Source organism: Lytechinus pictus, chromosome 1 (genome assembly GCF_037042905.1).
Source record: "Lytechinus pictus isolate F3 Inbred chromosome 1, Lp3.0, whole genome shotgun sequence".
Lineage (NCBI taxonomy): Eukaryota > Metazoa > Echinodermata > Echinoidea > Temnopleuroida > Toxopneustidae > Lytechinus > Lytechinus pictus.
Window position 1 is genome coordinate 38,380,820 of NC_087245.1, and position 15,598 is coordinate 38,396,417.

General features: G+C 38.2%; 1 protein-coding gene across 1 annotated transcript in view; it reads right to left on the minus strand.

Moving 5' to 3' along the window:
- LOC129262356 (intermembrane lipid transfer protein VPS13B-like) overlaps window positions 1-15,001 on the minus strand; it is a 61,649-nt gene extending 46,648 nt beyond the window's left edge. The window contains exons 1-15 of the mRNA XM_064102317.1: window positions 14,631-15,001; window positions 11,370-12,334; window positions 9,537-9,745; window positions 8,599-8,808; window positions 7,581-7,815; window positions 7,011-7,205; window positions 6,187-6,344; window positions 5,382-5,564; window positions 4,387-4,514; window positions 3,809-3,987; window positions 2,925-3,059; window positions 2,519-2,695; window positions 1,932-2,123; window positions 921-1,087; window positions 347-587 (exon numbers count right to left, since the gene is read on the minus strand). Coding sequence (XP_063958387.1) covers window positions 347-587; window positions 921-1,087; window positions 1,932-2,123; window positions 2,519-2,695; window positions 2,925-3,059; window positions 3,809-3,987; window positions 4,387-4,514; window positions 5,382-5,564; window positions 6,187-6,344; window positions 7,011-7,205; window positions 7,581-7,815; window positions 8,599-8,808; window positions 9,537-9,745; window positions 11,370-12,309 — 3,349 coding nt within the window. The 5' untranslated portion in view covers window positions 12,310-12,334; window positions 14,631-15,001. The remainder of the gene's footprint in view (window positions 1-346; window positions 588-920; window positions 1,088-1,931; window positions 2,124-2,518; window positions 2,696-2,924; window positions 3,060-3,808; window positions 3,988-4,386; window positions 4,515-5,381; window positions 5,565-6,186; window positions 6,345-7,010; window positions 7,206-7,580; window positions 7,816-8,598; window positions 8,809-9,536; window positions 9,746-11,369; window positions 12,335-14,630) is intronic.
- Between the last annotated feature and the right edge of the window lie 597 nt (window positions 15,002-15,598).

A 15,598-nucleotide genomic window follows, 5' to 3' on the forward strand; every position in this document is an offset into this window, starting at 1 on the left:
ATTTCTCCCTGAACAAGTGAAATTGCAAATTTTATAACCTATCGTGATTTGCTTAAGTGTCTCCTTAATATCAAATCTGCAAACATAAAAATATTGTATAATTCATACAATAAAAAGAATTGTTACATGGAACAGGTATCTGAGCTGTTCATAAAAAACATAAGAAGAGGACAGAGATAGAGATGACAAACAACAAAGAAGAAAAAGTAAAAATAAAAGAAGGTAAAAAGAAGACCAAAATGAGAAGATAAGGATGACGACAATGAGGATGGTGAAGACGAGGATGAAGACAAAGAAAACAGAGATAGATATATAATTTCTTTTTTAAATAGAACAAAAGGCAAACCTGGATCTTGGGGTAGGTCCATTCTGCTGAGAGGAATGTCTTGATCGGCGTCAACGGCTTTATGACCCGAGCTGTGAACAGAAAGGGCTGGTACGCACACCACTAACACTGAAGGAGGTGAGTCTGACCCTTGACCTCCAGGGGTCATGAGGTCACAGAGGCACTGAGTGATGGAGGTGTCTGGTGATGGGAAGGCGAGATGCTTCGTCGGCCAGGCAACGATACACGGTGAAACATCCACCTGAGGTCAGAGAAGGTCAAAGTGTATCAACGCTTGAAAATAACATTGACAGAGATGCACTTTAAAGTCAAAATGACAGAGGTCTTTTAAAAAAACAAGTAGGCAATTCTCACCTGGTGGGTGTTTCATAAGTAAAGAGCGATTTTAAGAACAACTGGTGACGCTTTCTTGTGGTAAGTGATATATTCATTGACAATGGTTTAGCGCGTAAGAAAGGTTCACCAGTCATTCTTAAAGTCGCTCTTAACTTACAAATAACTTTATGAAATGGCCCCCTGTTTCAGGCATTTCAACATAGCAGGAGTGTTGATTTTAAATTTTAAAAATACAAACCTGAATGATTAGCTCTTTCAGCTTCCCTATAGATTCATGAAATCGGTTGACTTGGCTGCTACCTTTAGCCTTTGTGACATCATCACTTTCCATGACAGCAGTGGCTGTCTGGGACTTCTGCCTGCTGAACTTACCGCCACTTTTGGGGCCCTTGTAGGTCTCAGTTCCTGCAATTTGTAACAACAATTGATACAGGAAATATTTATTGAAGAGACGGTACAATTTACAAACCTCCTTGAAAGGAATTGTGAGTTTATCTGTGCTTCTTGACAAATTAAACTATGTTACCTAAGAATTTAAGTGATCTGCTACTTTTTGTAACCTTGCATAAAACAAAGAGTCAATGTCTCTCACCACAGCAATATGTGCAAAAATTCTAATAGAAAGTAATTGCTAAGCAAATATCAAAATGAGCATAAGATTCTGTCAGTACACAGGTCTTTTTCAATGACATAACAATACACGTGCCCACATGTTCCTATCTGTTTTGGAATTTTTCAGCCAAGCTTGGCAGTATCCAAAAATTTTCCTGAATATTTTTTTATCATTCAATGAGTAAAAGTAAAACTATTCTGGCTACATACAGAATTTCGGTCTGACATTTACTTACAAAATGTTGGCATAACTTGACAAAACTTGGTCTTAAATCATGAAATCTAAGCTAAAACAATCACAATGAAGATCTCCAAAACGGACAAGCACATATCTGGACAGCATATTTTTATTGCTTGGAAAAAGGCCTGACATTTTTTGAAATACCATGCTTATTTTGCTTATATCTCAGCAATTACACAATTTCTTCCAGAATCCCTTGGTGCATATTTTTGATTCATACAAACAAACACTTGGGTGGTCAATGTATTGGATTCTGTATAAATTTGTTTTTAAACTGTTACCAAAACAGGCATTCATCTTTAACCCTTCTTTAACTAGGGGGGGGGGGCAAATTGACCCCCCCCCCTAGTATATCCCAGTCTGAAATAGCCCAATTCTATATTAGGGTTAACTAACCTTGTGATGATTCTTTCTTGGGTGGTGATCTCATCTCAGATGGTAAACTCTTTTCTATTCTATCTGGTGAATCCTTTGAGATGTGAGCGGTCACCGATCTCTTGCCTGGCTGGTAGAGTAACCATGAATAAAGCACTGGATCAAGGCAGATAGCTGTTCCTTCAATCTTCAATAGGAGGGCACCTAGGGAACCTAAGTATAACAATATTGCATATATATAATGCTTAAAGGAGTAATCTGGAAAAAAAAATAAAAATCTTAAGTGAAATTGGGTGTTAAATATGCAAATACTGTTTTTCACAAAAATATGCTTATTCTATTCTTTATGATTCAAAACAACTATTTTATAATTCAGTTATACTAGCATGTAGTTCATAGTATAAAGAATGGTCATGCCAAAGTTTTTACATGATCAAGCGAATGAGCTTTAGATATGGGCATCATGTACCCCCCTTTCCCAGTCCTCAATACATCTCAAATAGCCCAGTCCTTTTAGGGTTAAAGTACTTTGCTGCGAAATTTGACTTTTGAATAGGATAAAGGATAACATTTTTCTTCCTGTAATAAGGAGCAGATTTCCAGTATACCTTTATGTTTGTCATTCTGCGGTATCTGAGCAGTGATGGTTACGAGGCAAGCTTCTTCCATTCTCGGGCTAGTAACGGGGCTAGCAGAAGTCTGAGAAGTTGGTACTATGCTGGTTGTCAGATGGCACTTGCTGGTTTGGAGGGGACCTTGAAATACAGGTGTAGGAACTTCTCCACCTGCATAGATGAATCGAAGGTGATGAGACCCAAAAAATATCCAATTAAAACAATAATAAGGAAATGTCATTTGAATATCACAATAGATACAGTTCATCAAATCGGCTGAAGTGTATCCACAGAAAATATTAAGGATGGGACATCATGTAGGAATAAAACATGCGGGTTCTAGGACATCTACCTCCTGAAGATCCACACTCCCAATGCATACATCATTGCTCATACCCACCTGGATGTTTAATGGCCACCTTTCCTTGACCGACGCTTCCAGAGACAGCCTTGACACAGTCATTGACCACATACCTATACTCCACACTGGACAGACAAGCTACCATCTGAACTTGACCTTCTGATACTGCACTTCCTGCAGAGGAATGCAAGGAAGAATCATAACGAATATTCAATAGATATGTTTGCAAAATATAGAACAAATTTTCATTTGGTCCCGAGAATGTAGGGTTAATAACAAAAGTGGAAAATTAGCATATCTAAAAGAGTATTCTTCTTCATACTAAAAACATTTGAAGATTTTCAAGCTGAATAAAGTACTTGATACAAGACTTTCTTTGACATCATTCTTCACAGCTTGCTTTGAAGTTACACTGATAATGGGCACCTCTCTTGCTAGAGTGAACCCTGAACTTCAAACCTTGTTTTCTCCTTTCGTTTGTCGCTCTCGCTGAATTTCTCATTCACTCAATCAAGTACTTGTTAGGGTCATTGTTGGTCAAATCTGACAAGTTATTCATCACCTTAAAGCTTAGGATGAGCTTATCCAATCTCAATAAAAATCTCAAAATTTACTTTGGGTGACCTGGGGCCTGTCTTACAAAGAGTTACGATTGATCCGATCAATCGCAACTATGGAAAGCCAGCACAGTAAACATATGAAATGTATGCCTGTTCAAAAAATTTTCTAGATATGAATGTATATCCATAAAGTCATTGATTTCTTGACAACTGAGTGTGTTTTCCTTTGTTTACAAAGGACATTTTGCAAATTTCCTGTAGAAAAAATTATGACACTAATGGATTTCCACCATCAGGGAACAGGGCCCTGCTGTTGGTTTGGGTATGGCTTGACACATATCAAAACAACACCTTCATACCAACCTGTATTTGTAAACACATCCTGCATCAGGCTAGTCTCGTGTAACCAGTGGTTTCTTGGAGTTTCCCCCATCCAGCTGTGCTGGATATATATGAGGAGAAGAAGCTGAGCCTTGGTGAAGTCTAATCTAACTGATGGTACTTCTAGCATCATCTCTGATTTGAGTATGTTTGGGTCAGTCCTGAAAGGTAATTGGAAAATTTATGAAGATCTAGTTCAGAAGAGAAAAGAATAACTAGAATGGCAATGATTAAATATGATCTTATATTGTGAGACTTCCATGAAAATATCAATGTGGAATCATTCATACAGATATGCATGTACTTATATTGCATCAATATTTTTTTCCAATTTTGGCTTTATTGTTTTTCTAGTGTTTGAGAAATTTACCAACTTTGTCCTGCACTCAACCCAGGTAAGATGCATTGTTAATTCCTACAACGTACTTAGAGCTGGAAACTGCAGCTCTAGCTACAGCCAGGATTAAAAAACAGTCTGCCTCTTTAAAAAAAAATAGATGGCGCTGTTATCATAATTATTCAGCTGTATCTTTCATGAACATCAGTTATCAGAGACTAACCAGTACATAGGAAGGCACAATGATTTAGACAGTCCAGCAAAGCTGCATGGTTGGAGTAGCTGAATGTATTGGGGTGAGAGGTCATCGGTACAGGGGTCACAGGTCAAACCAGCTTGCAATCCAAATACCTGAATAGAGAATGACATAGAGAAGGTATAGAGAAATAAACAGAACATGAAAACGTGGATATAGGGGACCCTTCCAGGCAAAAGCACAATAATATGCAAGATCAAACTGATAAATTGTGAATTCATTGACAAGAATTTCAAGCGGTCTGCTTTTATCAATCTCTGCAAATAGAGAATAAAGTAAATCTGGATAGTAGAACAAGCCAATAGCCAGATTTATTCTTGCCCACACATGACTACATAACATGAAGATTTTCCTAAGTACATCCATTGCCAAGTTTAATTTCACCAAAAGTCTTGCCGGTCAACTTTAAATCTCTGACTTCAATTGATCTTTGGCCTCATCATAGTGTATCTAGGGCATCTACCACCCAAGTTTGGTTGCCTTTGGACCAGCAGTTACCAAGCTATGCATCCTTACACATTTAAGACGGACGGACAATGGACGCCATTTGGATCCCTATGTCACTCTTTCACTTCCGGTTGGTGAGACAAAAATAGGGGTAATTACTGGGTTCCAGGATTGAATTCATCATATATGTCAATGTACCCAGTTGCTGAACGAGTTAGGATCAAACGCAAATCCAAAAATCAAACACACCTTGCTTTTCAACCAATGAAATGAGAGTTTTGTGCACTTGCGCTTTATCCTTTTCTTTGTGTTTAAATGCAACTCTTTGTTTCAATGAGCCCCCAGAACACTCTTCATCACTACTGTCAAGTTGTGTTTCAGTGACACTTTTCACAATTCAAGTACTTCTAAGCCAATCAAAACCAAGAACTTCACTCTAATGATCAACGAATGACAATTGGTCAGTGATGAGAGCCTCTTAATTTGTGCAATAGGTTCCTAAGGGAAGATTGTACCTTGATAGTTTTCTGGCCATAGCAGAGGTGCATAAGAGCAGAGCTGGGATGAGAAACCTTGCTGGCTGCAGCTATCAGTTGCCTTGCATACATGGGTACTGTCACTTGGTAGTCAACTCTCTCACATTGTACCTTCACAGCAGGGATTGCGGTATCTGGGACTACAGGTGAGAATGCACTTTCCTAATACAATAGAATGAAAGAACGAACATGCTAAACTTCCTTTACTACACAGATTTTTTACTTCAAATAACAATTTTTTTTTAAAGATAAAATTTAAGATGTGGACATCTCTGGTAATCTCGCCAGAGTCTAGCAGCATTGTTGACTTTGAACACAAATAAGATGAATAATTTTTCAAGAGAATGAACAAAAAAAAACACACAACTTTGTTGACACCAAATGACCTCTGACCTTCACTTAAAAACTTGTTATTCACTTCATATTATTCATGATATCCGATAACCATCAAAGTGGCAAGGGGGTTTGACCTTGGGGTTCAGAGTCAGAAGATTTATCCACTTAGCCACATTGCCTCTACATAAACTGCAACAACTTTTAAAGGAGGGTTTTGAACCTTGTACTTTGTGGTTCAAAGTCAGGAGACTTATCCACTGGGTCACACCACCTCTACACAAACTGCAACTATTTTCATTTATCTTTAAGATGGGTTTTGAACCCTGGATCTTGTGCTTCAAAGTCAAGAGACTTATCCACTGGGCTACATCACCTCTACATATACTGCAACTACTTTCATTTATCTTTAAACTTGAATGGATCAGACTATAGCTGAATGTAAACCTACCTCAGTGGAACCACTGGGATCATAATCTCCATGTTCAGAGGATCTGATGATCAGATGAAGACCAAGGATAGCAAAGTGGGAATGCCTCTGTGGAATGCAATCTTCTAATCCTGCCACCTGTCCTGGAGTAGGCACAGCGCGCTTCTCATTGACCACCTCTGAAATATCAACGTTCATTGTCATGTATATAACTATATTGAACTTTTGAGGCATGTGATTTTCTTTGTGAAATTCAGATACTGCCCGCCAAATGACTTTTTTGAATCCTTCCTACAGATTGGTTTTGCTCACTCATGTATGAATGAATAATCATCTAAGCTAGATCAGATGAAAGAGAAGACTATTCACGGTTAAGTTATGATGAAGCATAGAGGTTTCTTGGTTAAATTTTTTCTGGGATGCACTGAATATCACTACAAATGCATCTTGAATGTTATTTGAAAGACCAATGTGTGTACCAAGACTCATGAGCATTTGGCAGATACTGAGAAGGTAGATTAAACAAAAAGATTGACAACAGATGGACAGCCCCATCAACAGCCCCTCCTTCTCCTGATTCCTATATGCACATTTAAAGCCTTGTTTGGCAGGGGTTCATTGTATAAAGAAATTAATAATAGGAAACATCACATGGAATGCAAAGTTGTGGTAATCTGTACGATACTTCTTGCAGAGATCTCACTTTTGTTAGCAGCAAATCAGAAACTAGTTCTCCAAAATATACTTCCATATAATACCACTCTACCATTAATTGCTCCTACCCCCCTCCCCCCTCAATTCCATTCTTGTTTTAAGTCAGACACACAAGTGTCACTGACAATTACCTGGTTGGGGTGTACTGTAGGGTTGGTAGTCATGGTTACCAGCATAGAACGCGAACTGCTGAAGACGATGAACAAAGGAGCTGCCGACATCGATGGAGGTCGGGGCAAAGACAAACCGTTTCCAGGAGGTCTCTTTCGTGGTAAATATTGGGTCCGTCTCGCTCTGGTGGGATGATCGGCTAGAGCTATCATTACCTGGACATGATTTTTATCAAGAGTTCTAATAAGTGTTTTTCACGGGATAATTTGTTCTTTAAAAAACACATTCAAGAATTTATTGTAGTTTACAACAATACTCAGTGAATATCACTTATAGTTTCATGAAATGATTTATGGGTGTAGGACAGTAATTATACATGCATGCAAAGTACAACAGTGTCAACCATCCATGCTCCTTATTTTGGGCTTCGAGCTGAAAAAGTGGGCATGGTCAAAAAGTCCCAAGAGGAGGGGGTGGTGGGTAACTTCCATCCCAGTTTTCTTCTTTTTTTTCGTCAATTTTCTGAAATGTTACAACAAGGGCTCAAATTAGCAACTGCATTGAACCATGTTTCAGCATTAGGTTATTACCATCAGGTCCTCTCAGTTTCTCATACGTGTAGAGGTAGTCCATCCAGAAGGCTCCATATTTCTTCATCGATATCTTCTCGGTGTAGACCGACTGGTGATGCTCCGCGTCCAGGATGTAAATGGTCTTCTGGCGATTGTTTTCCGGGCTGTCGCCATCAAACAGTGTCAGGGACAGGTAGTTGTTGGATTTGTCGCTGTAGTTGTCATGGCCAAGTTCAACGTAACGACTCTGACCCTGTGGGAATTAGGCAAGTAGAGGTTTTATAATCCAGCATTTGACTAGCCATACATTAGCATATCAGTTTTTACAAAATCTTGTCCTTGATAAAGTGTGCCACTTTAAAAATTGTGCTTCAATTGGTAAGGTCCTAACTAACTTTTTTCATTTACAATTGATTATGTAAAACAACTCTTGTCAACCAATTTATCTGATAATTGGTATGTTTGAGTGATTCTAACTCTTTAAATATAATGAATTAAATGCAAGATAAAAGAGACGAGTAACCTGTGCCTGACTGTTTATCAAGCATTCCCACACATATTTTTACTTATTAGCCATTCATTAATTGACAGCATTAAGTTTTAGTCAAATAACGCAGATGTATGTATCCATCTGTGCACAGAATGTATGACTGCGCATATCACGTTTGTTAACTGTAAGTAAGCCAGACTTAAATCTAATAGGCGGCTGACTTAGATTTAAGCAAAATACTTTGCCCAAAAATGTGATTGAATATCAAAGCTGATTAATTATTTTACTTAAGCAAAATACTGAGTAAAGTATTTAAAATTATTGCATAAGTATCAAATTGAATATCTGCCCTTTTCAACGTCTGTGCCATGTCTTTTCGTAGGAATCCCGCGATAAAGACACTATGCATCTTTTCATAGCGGCTTTTGTTCATTTCCCATGGTTTTGTCTCTATGCTGAAGTGTGAGAATTGATAAAGATATGATGCTTGGGGGGCAGGATACCTCCGCGAAAGACACACCTCTGACTCTTGATAAGGTACCCTACCTGAAGTTCTTGTGCATGATTCTGGACACCACAAGGACATGACCCAACACCAGACAGATTCATATGGCTGATACCAAGCTGAGCAGCGAAGAAACCTTCTCCTTTCAGTAGAATATCAATGGCCATGCCTCCCATCTCAAAGAGTAAGGTCTGCTGGAAGCTTAGCTTTGGTCTGGTGTAAAGACTACGTTCACTGACCGCATCAGTCACCTAGGGAAAAATTTAAAAGACAACCTATTTACCATTACTTCTCGTGGGTGTTTCATAAAGCTGTTCGCAAAGTTACGCACAACTTTACATACCACTGGAACATGATCTTCGGTGCTAGGTCAGCTACATAGGGATATATCATATAGCACAAGAAAGGGTCACAAGTCGAGCGTAAAGTCTTGCGGAACTTTACGAACAGCTTTATGAAACACCCACCCGGATTTCAAGCAGGATTGGCAATTTCCAGGGAGATACCTTTACTATACACCTAGGCAGGGTATACTTGGTAAATGCTGGGCAATTCCTAATTGTGTACACAGGAAGTTGTAGGTCAACCTTAAACCTAGATTGTGATAAATACCTTCCATTGGTCTCTTATCCGATTTTGATGAAATTTTCAGCATTGGGTGTTTTTTTTCTTTTCATCCAAATCTACTTTATATGGATTGGATTCACCCTTTAACAATCTAACAAATATTTACCAGTATATTTGGGAAAATTAGTAAATTTGTCAATGGAAAGGCTCATAATAGAATTCCTCTTGACATCATTATTATAAAGTAGGTAAATACAAATTTAGATTGTCAAGTATACTTTAATTTTACAAAAAAGCAAAATGTTTTTGACATATACGTGTACCTTGCAATGGTCATATACCAAACAGGAAATTTTCAAAAACTTTATGCATTAATGCATAGATTAATAATTACAAATTTCTGATCACTTGCCTTGAATTCAACAGAAGCTTTATCACAGAAGAAACCAATAGAAAGAATTGTGTCCTGGCGCTTTTGGAGTTTCCCACCACCATAACGATTGACTTCCCCTTCTTCTTGGTCTTCATCTTCGTCATACGTCAGGGCCTCGGGGACAAATGACCACGCCCAGGACGTCCAGGAGGAGGATGGATCCAAGTCTACGGGAGCTTCATCTGGATCTATAACCATTGAGATAAAAACATGCATCTTTTGCAGGGTGCTACATTAACTTATAAGAAGCACTTGCCCTGTCGGGCTATTAAATTTTTAAATAGTTGGAATATGCTTGCCTGAAAATCTATTTCACTTGCCCCAAAAATCCTTGAAAAAAAGTTTTACCTCTTCAAAAGAAAATATTGCGATTTCATAAACCACTGATCTTTTTTCTATCTTTTGACATGAACTGATGGACCTTGCATAATTTCCTTTTCCAAAGTGATTTTATTTTGTCCGCCATGACCAAATTTAGGGTCGATATATCGTAACGACCCTAATTTTGGTAATTCTACTGTGAGAATTTTGCATGCCCAATTCGGGCAAGTAGTTTTGGTCTTTACTTCAAAACACTTGCCCAGCTTGAACTTTTACTTCCCCGGGAAATCGGGCAAGTGCTTATGTAGCACCCTGCATCTTGTGAACCGAAACAACGAGAGGTCCAGTTCTATGGGAGCTTCATCAGGATTAGAAAAACATATGATTCGTTTCCAAAGTGTCTCACTTCTTTGAAAGATCTGCTTATTTAGAGCACAAACTGATGAACAAAAGTAGTCATTTGCCCCATTACATAGAAGACATAATCTGGTGGGTGTTTCATAAAGCTGTTCGTAAGTTAAGAGCGACTTTAAGAACGACTGGTGATCCTTTCTTGTGGTAAATGGTATTGAATTGGCAATTGTTTAGCGCGTAAAAGGGTTCACCAGTCGTTCTTAAAGTCGCTCTTAACTTAAGAACAGCTTTATGAAACGGCCCCCTGGTGACAATGCATTATGGCATTAGATGAAAATGAAATGAGTCTACTTCTATTCATGAGAATTCTTTATGTCAGTATGTCTTCACAATGACTAATTTTACATTAGGTTTAGTCAAAGGCCAACTAAAGCGATGTTTTTTTTGGCATTATCACAAAATTATTCATGCTTAAATCTGATAAAGATAAAAATACATTTTTTGACATCCATGAATAATCTCATAAACCCATTGGCCTGTAATCTGAAATCAGATTTTACTTTGTAATAGACCATGGTCTAACTCTGTCCTAAAATTATGGGAAGCCAAACATCAAAATATGTTCACATGGTATGTTTCTATTTTGTTAATATGTTTACTGTACTCTTTCTTGATTCTATAATGGTGAGGACAATTATCTTATTCACTCTTCCCAGACAGTTAAGAATGATTTGAGTCAAATTAGCTGATACACTGAACCTCTACCATTAACGATTTATGCCACAACTGGCTATTCATAGTTACATGTACACCAAAACTTTAAACCAGAGTTTAATTTAAATCGGAATTCAAAATAGGGCCATTGTAATGAACTGCACTACTTCATAAATGAGCATGCAAATGGCAGACTTTAAAAAAAGTGAGAATAAGATTCTGTTTATTGTTTGCTCCCTTTCAAAATAAAAATTGATATCATACCAAATGTATAGAAGTCAATAAGATAAGTGGTAGGATCTGTACAAAAAGCAGAACAGCCAATCCAAATTTCTTTTCAAGTTTTCCTAACAGAATTTGGATGCTAATGAGAAAGAAATGCAGTTTGAACAATGCAAGAGTAAATATCAGATTATTGTTTACCTGTTAATGAAGAAACTGTTTGGTTTGTGTCCTCTCCCTTGACACCTTGATCCTCTTCCACCTCTCCTTCTTGAAGGTCAATGGAACCATAATACAGTGCCAGCACCAACTGGAGAACCCTGAGGAACATCGGAAGCTGTGTGTCAGATAACGACATCTTCAACTCTTCACAGTGAGTACTAACCTTGACAGCACTGACACGTTTTGCATTCAGACTGTTGTAGGTCATGTGCATTCGAGCCGATACTGCACACCTGAAGGTCACTGGCTCTTGGTAAACTTCAATCTTCCCGCTGGCACTGCGCTTGTCCAGACAGACAGTGATGTCTGTGAAGTTACAGACGCGTCTCAGCACTAGCTCTGGCAGAGAGAGTTCAAGGTAGGCCTTCTGCCAGTCACCGTCAGTGGCAAAAGTGGCAAAGGACTGCACATTGACTGACAGGACGATGTCATCCTCGACATACTTCAGAACCAAATTCTTGATGGAGACTTGGACATTGTGAAGCACCCTGTTCATGAGGGAAGTCACGTAGCCTGGTGAGAGACTAGCATCTTGAACGTCAGCTTTAGGCTTCACCTTGGAGCTGCTTTCTGTTCTAGATTTGCTAGTACCGGTGCTGGACTTTGAGCTGACACTTTCGTTACCATCTGCTTCTGCATCACACAGTTTGACCGTGCATTCGATAGTGTTAATACTGATCTCGACTGGCTCGTAGCCAATCCGCGTCCAAGGAACATGAATGCGAAGCTCGTGAATGAAACCACTCACAAACGACAGAGGAAGGTTAAGGTCACGTTCCAAAGCATCCAAGCGTAGTTCTAGATTGTTCAGGACCAGGTCCCCACCCCATAGCGATAGCCTCAAATCCTCGGGTTTCAGATTCTTGATGTATTTGTCTACATATCCCAATAGGAATGGTGATATGTAAGATTCCAGCATGGTGATCGGCTATTTCAGTATAGTTCTAAAAGAAAAAATAAAGGATAATGATGAAATATTATCATTCAAAGATAATGTAAAAATATTATATATGAATCATGGATTCAGACTCAACTTCAACTTTTTACATATACTCTACACATTTGAATTTGGAGCTTTGGGACTTTATATGAGAAAGAGAATAGAAGTTATGTCTCTTCAAGAGTTTGTGCCATTACAAAAGGTGTATTAAAAGAAAAAAAATGATCACAAAGTCAGCTCGGGTAGCGATTCGGCTATTAAAGAAACCATGGAAAAGCTAAAAAAAGAATAACAATGACAAGAATCATTGCTTGTACATGAAAGCAAGAAATATCGTTTACTTGAATCTAAAAAGCTAGCAGAGGAGATAAATTCAATCCGAAGTCATTTTGGAAGTATGTGAAAAGTAATACGAAGTCACGCTCTGGGATACCAGGGCCCCGCCTTATAAAGAGTTGTAATTGACCCAATCAACCACAACTATGGAAAGCCAGCAACATCAAAAATGTATGTTTGTTCAAAATATTTTCTATATTCATACTTCATTGTTTTCTAGAAAAATCAGAGTGCTCCTCTTTTGTTTCAATTGGGCACTGTGCAAATTTCATGTAGAAAATATTACGACATTAATGGATTTCCATATAGTTGAGGTTGACTCGATCGATCGTAACTCTTTGAAAGATGGAGCCCAGACCTGCATGCAGCAGACGGATCATGGGTCAAGAATAAGCAAGACAAAGCTGATACCCTCAATTCTTATTTTGGGTGCATGTTCGTTGAGATCTTGGAAAATATTCCACACATACTCACGAAGCTGTCACTCTATTATAGTGAAACTTCTAGCCTGATGCAGTCTTCTATATTGAGAAATAACTAATGAGATAAAACAAGTGGAGCGCCACTGGTAGTCTCGCCTGCATTTTGCGATTCCATATAGCTGACTTTGATGAAATAATCATTCACAAAAAAAAAACATTCACATAATAATATGATAAATTCATTGACCCTAAATGACATTTGACCTTGATCAAGTGACCTACATATGTAAGACTTGTGTAAGATGAGCAATGATACATAATTACCCTTATGTCCACATTTCATTCGGAATTTCATTTCAGAACTTTTGTCATTCGGAATATCTAGAGAACCGAAAATTAGGTCTGAAAAACGGGTCATCAAGGCGACACATCCCCGTACCACCAATATATGTGTGTATACCCCCCCCCCCCCCCGGGCTAACTTCACATTCATGTAAGGGTATACGCACATATTTGTACAATCTCTGGCTCTGTGGAGAGTAAACTTGTAGTGAATGATTTTTACTCTCTAAGAGACCCCTTGGCTAGGTCTATCCACTTGTTCACTGCAACCACCCTTCCTGTGGGGAATGTAGATCTATGCAGTATACAACACACATAAAAAAATCATTAAAATATTACTTTTGTAACCAAAAATACCCATTTCCATTCAGTTGCAATTTATTTTTCAATAGTAACTTGGGGATCATTTTTTTTTCACCAGAGCGCTCAAAACTTGAATTTTTGGCATATTTATGTAGGCCCTCTATTGGAGGAAAGTAAAATTTCAAGAAAATTGTAATTTTACGATCTCTATCTTCAATTTAGAAAAAATAATTACCGGTAAAGAATTCAATTTACTTCAGAGCCAATTTATATGAATAGTTGTAATGGAAACTGACAGTGTCAAAAAATCCAGCATTTGTCCCCAGAACAAGAGAAAATAAGCCAAACATTGGCAACCTTATTTCACCTAACAGGGCCAGGGAGTAGACGGAGAACATTATATCATAACCTTGTTCATTGAATGAGTGGGTCTATCCAACTTTTCCTTCCTAAATCTCTTATAAAAAACATTTTTTTAAATTGAAAATGGAATGCTTTTCACCAGAAAATGAAGCCCTGGACCGGGTGAGTAGCGGAATTAGTTTTGGCTATAAACAGTAACAATTATTCGCGTTCTGAAGCGATGTTAACTGACAACTCTAAAATCCATTGCGTAAACACGTTCATAGACATAGTGCGCGGTGAGTATAGCATACTAACCTCGCAATACGTGTGAGTGGGTCTAGTCTAACTAACAAAGTTAGAGTAGACTAGATCTATTCAGAATAAAATTTTTAAATGAAGGCCTGAAATTTGTGAAAAAAATGTGCCAACTTTTCTTTTTCTACTCTTTTGTAGTATTCTTAGCAAATCCACTGTAGACCTACCGGTAATGTAAAAAAACCCGGTGATAATGCAAATAAAATCAAATGAAACTAGACAAAACTGTGGACATACCCTAAAATACACTTTTGGTACTTGAATGTAGGGAACGCTAGCGCTGTCTCCGCAGTTCGTGTCGTCGGACTGCTGCCACTGTCGCCGGCAGTCCCACCCGCAGGAAGCCGGTGATGATGCTGAGCCCGAGTGAGTTCAGTCTTGATCTTCGAAATGACGAAATGAAGGTCGACAATTGAAATTACTTGAATTGCTCATTTGCATAGTTGGTGGAGCGGCTTTGCTGATTGTAGATATCAAAAGCTAAGAAGACAATTGGAGCTTGTTTCAGCATTCCGATCCGATTGGGATTCCATTTCTGATCAGCAATTACAGGTCGTCGAACGGGTTGTTTACTTCTGGTTCTTGACACGTGTACAGTTTGTTTACGTGTGGTTATATGGTGTAGAAAATAGGCATACGCTGACCGTAAAACACCAAACTGCTGGATTTCACATCTAATTCCAGGCGCGACAACTTGAAGTCATCATGACAGCACCCCCGTCATCATCAAAAGCAAGAAAATAGAAGGGTAACAAGAAAGTTGAGAAATATTTGTCTGCAATTGGTCGGGGATAAGGATAAGGGGCTAAATGTCAAAGATAAGTAACTTGGACTATATGACAATATTTAGGAAACTAAATCTAGGGCAGCTATAATTTCAATTGAATTACATTTCGATTAGTAATGGTATATATTCCCCTATTCACATTCCTGTAAAAGTATAGGCTATATATACCGTAGTGGCTAGATCAGGCTGACATTTGGCATGCTTCGATGACATTTTAAAGAATATTACATTTAAAATGGAGACTGCCAGGAGTAAGACTATAGCATTACGTCTACAACCCATTGAAACCAAGAATTGCATGGAAAATTTGTTTAAAAACTATCCTAAAAAAATGATATGACTTCCAAAGGCCGCTTGTCTTGTTTAAAATGCGAAAAGCGAAAGACTGGTAAAGGATATCCATATTGAGAATATATAT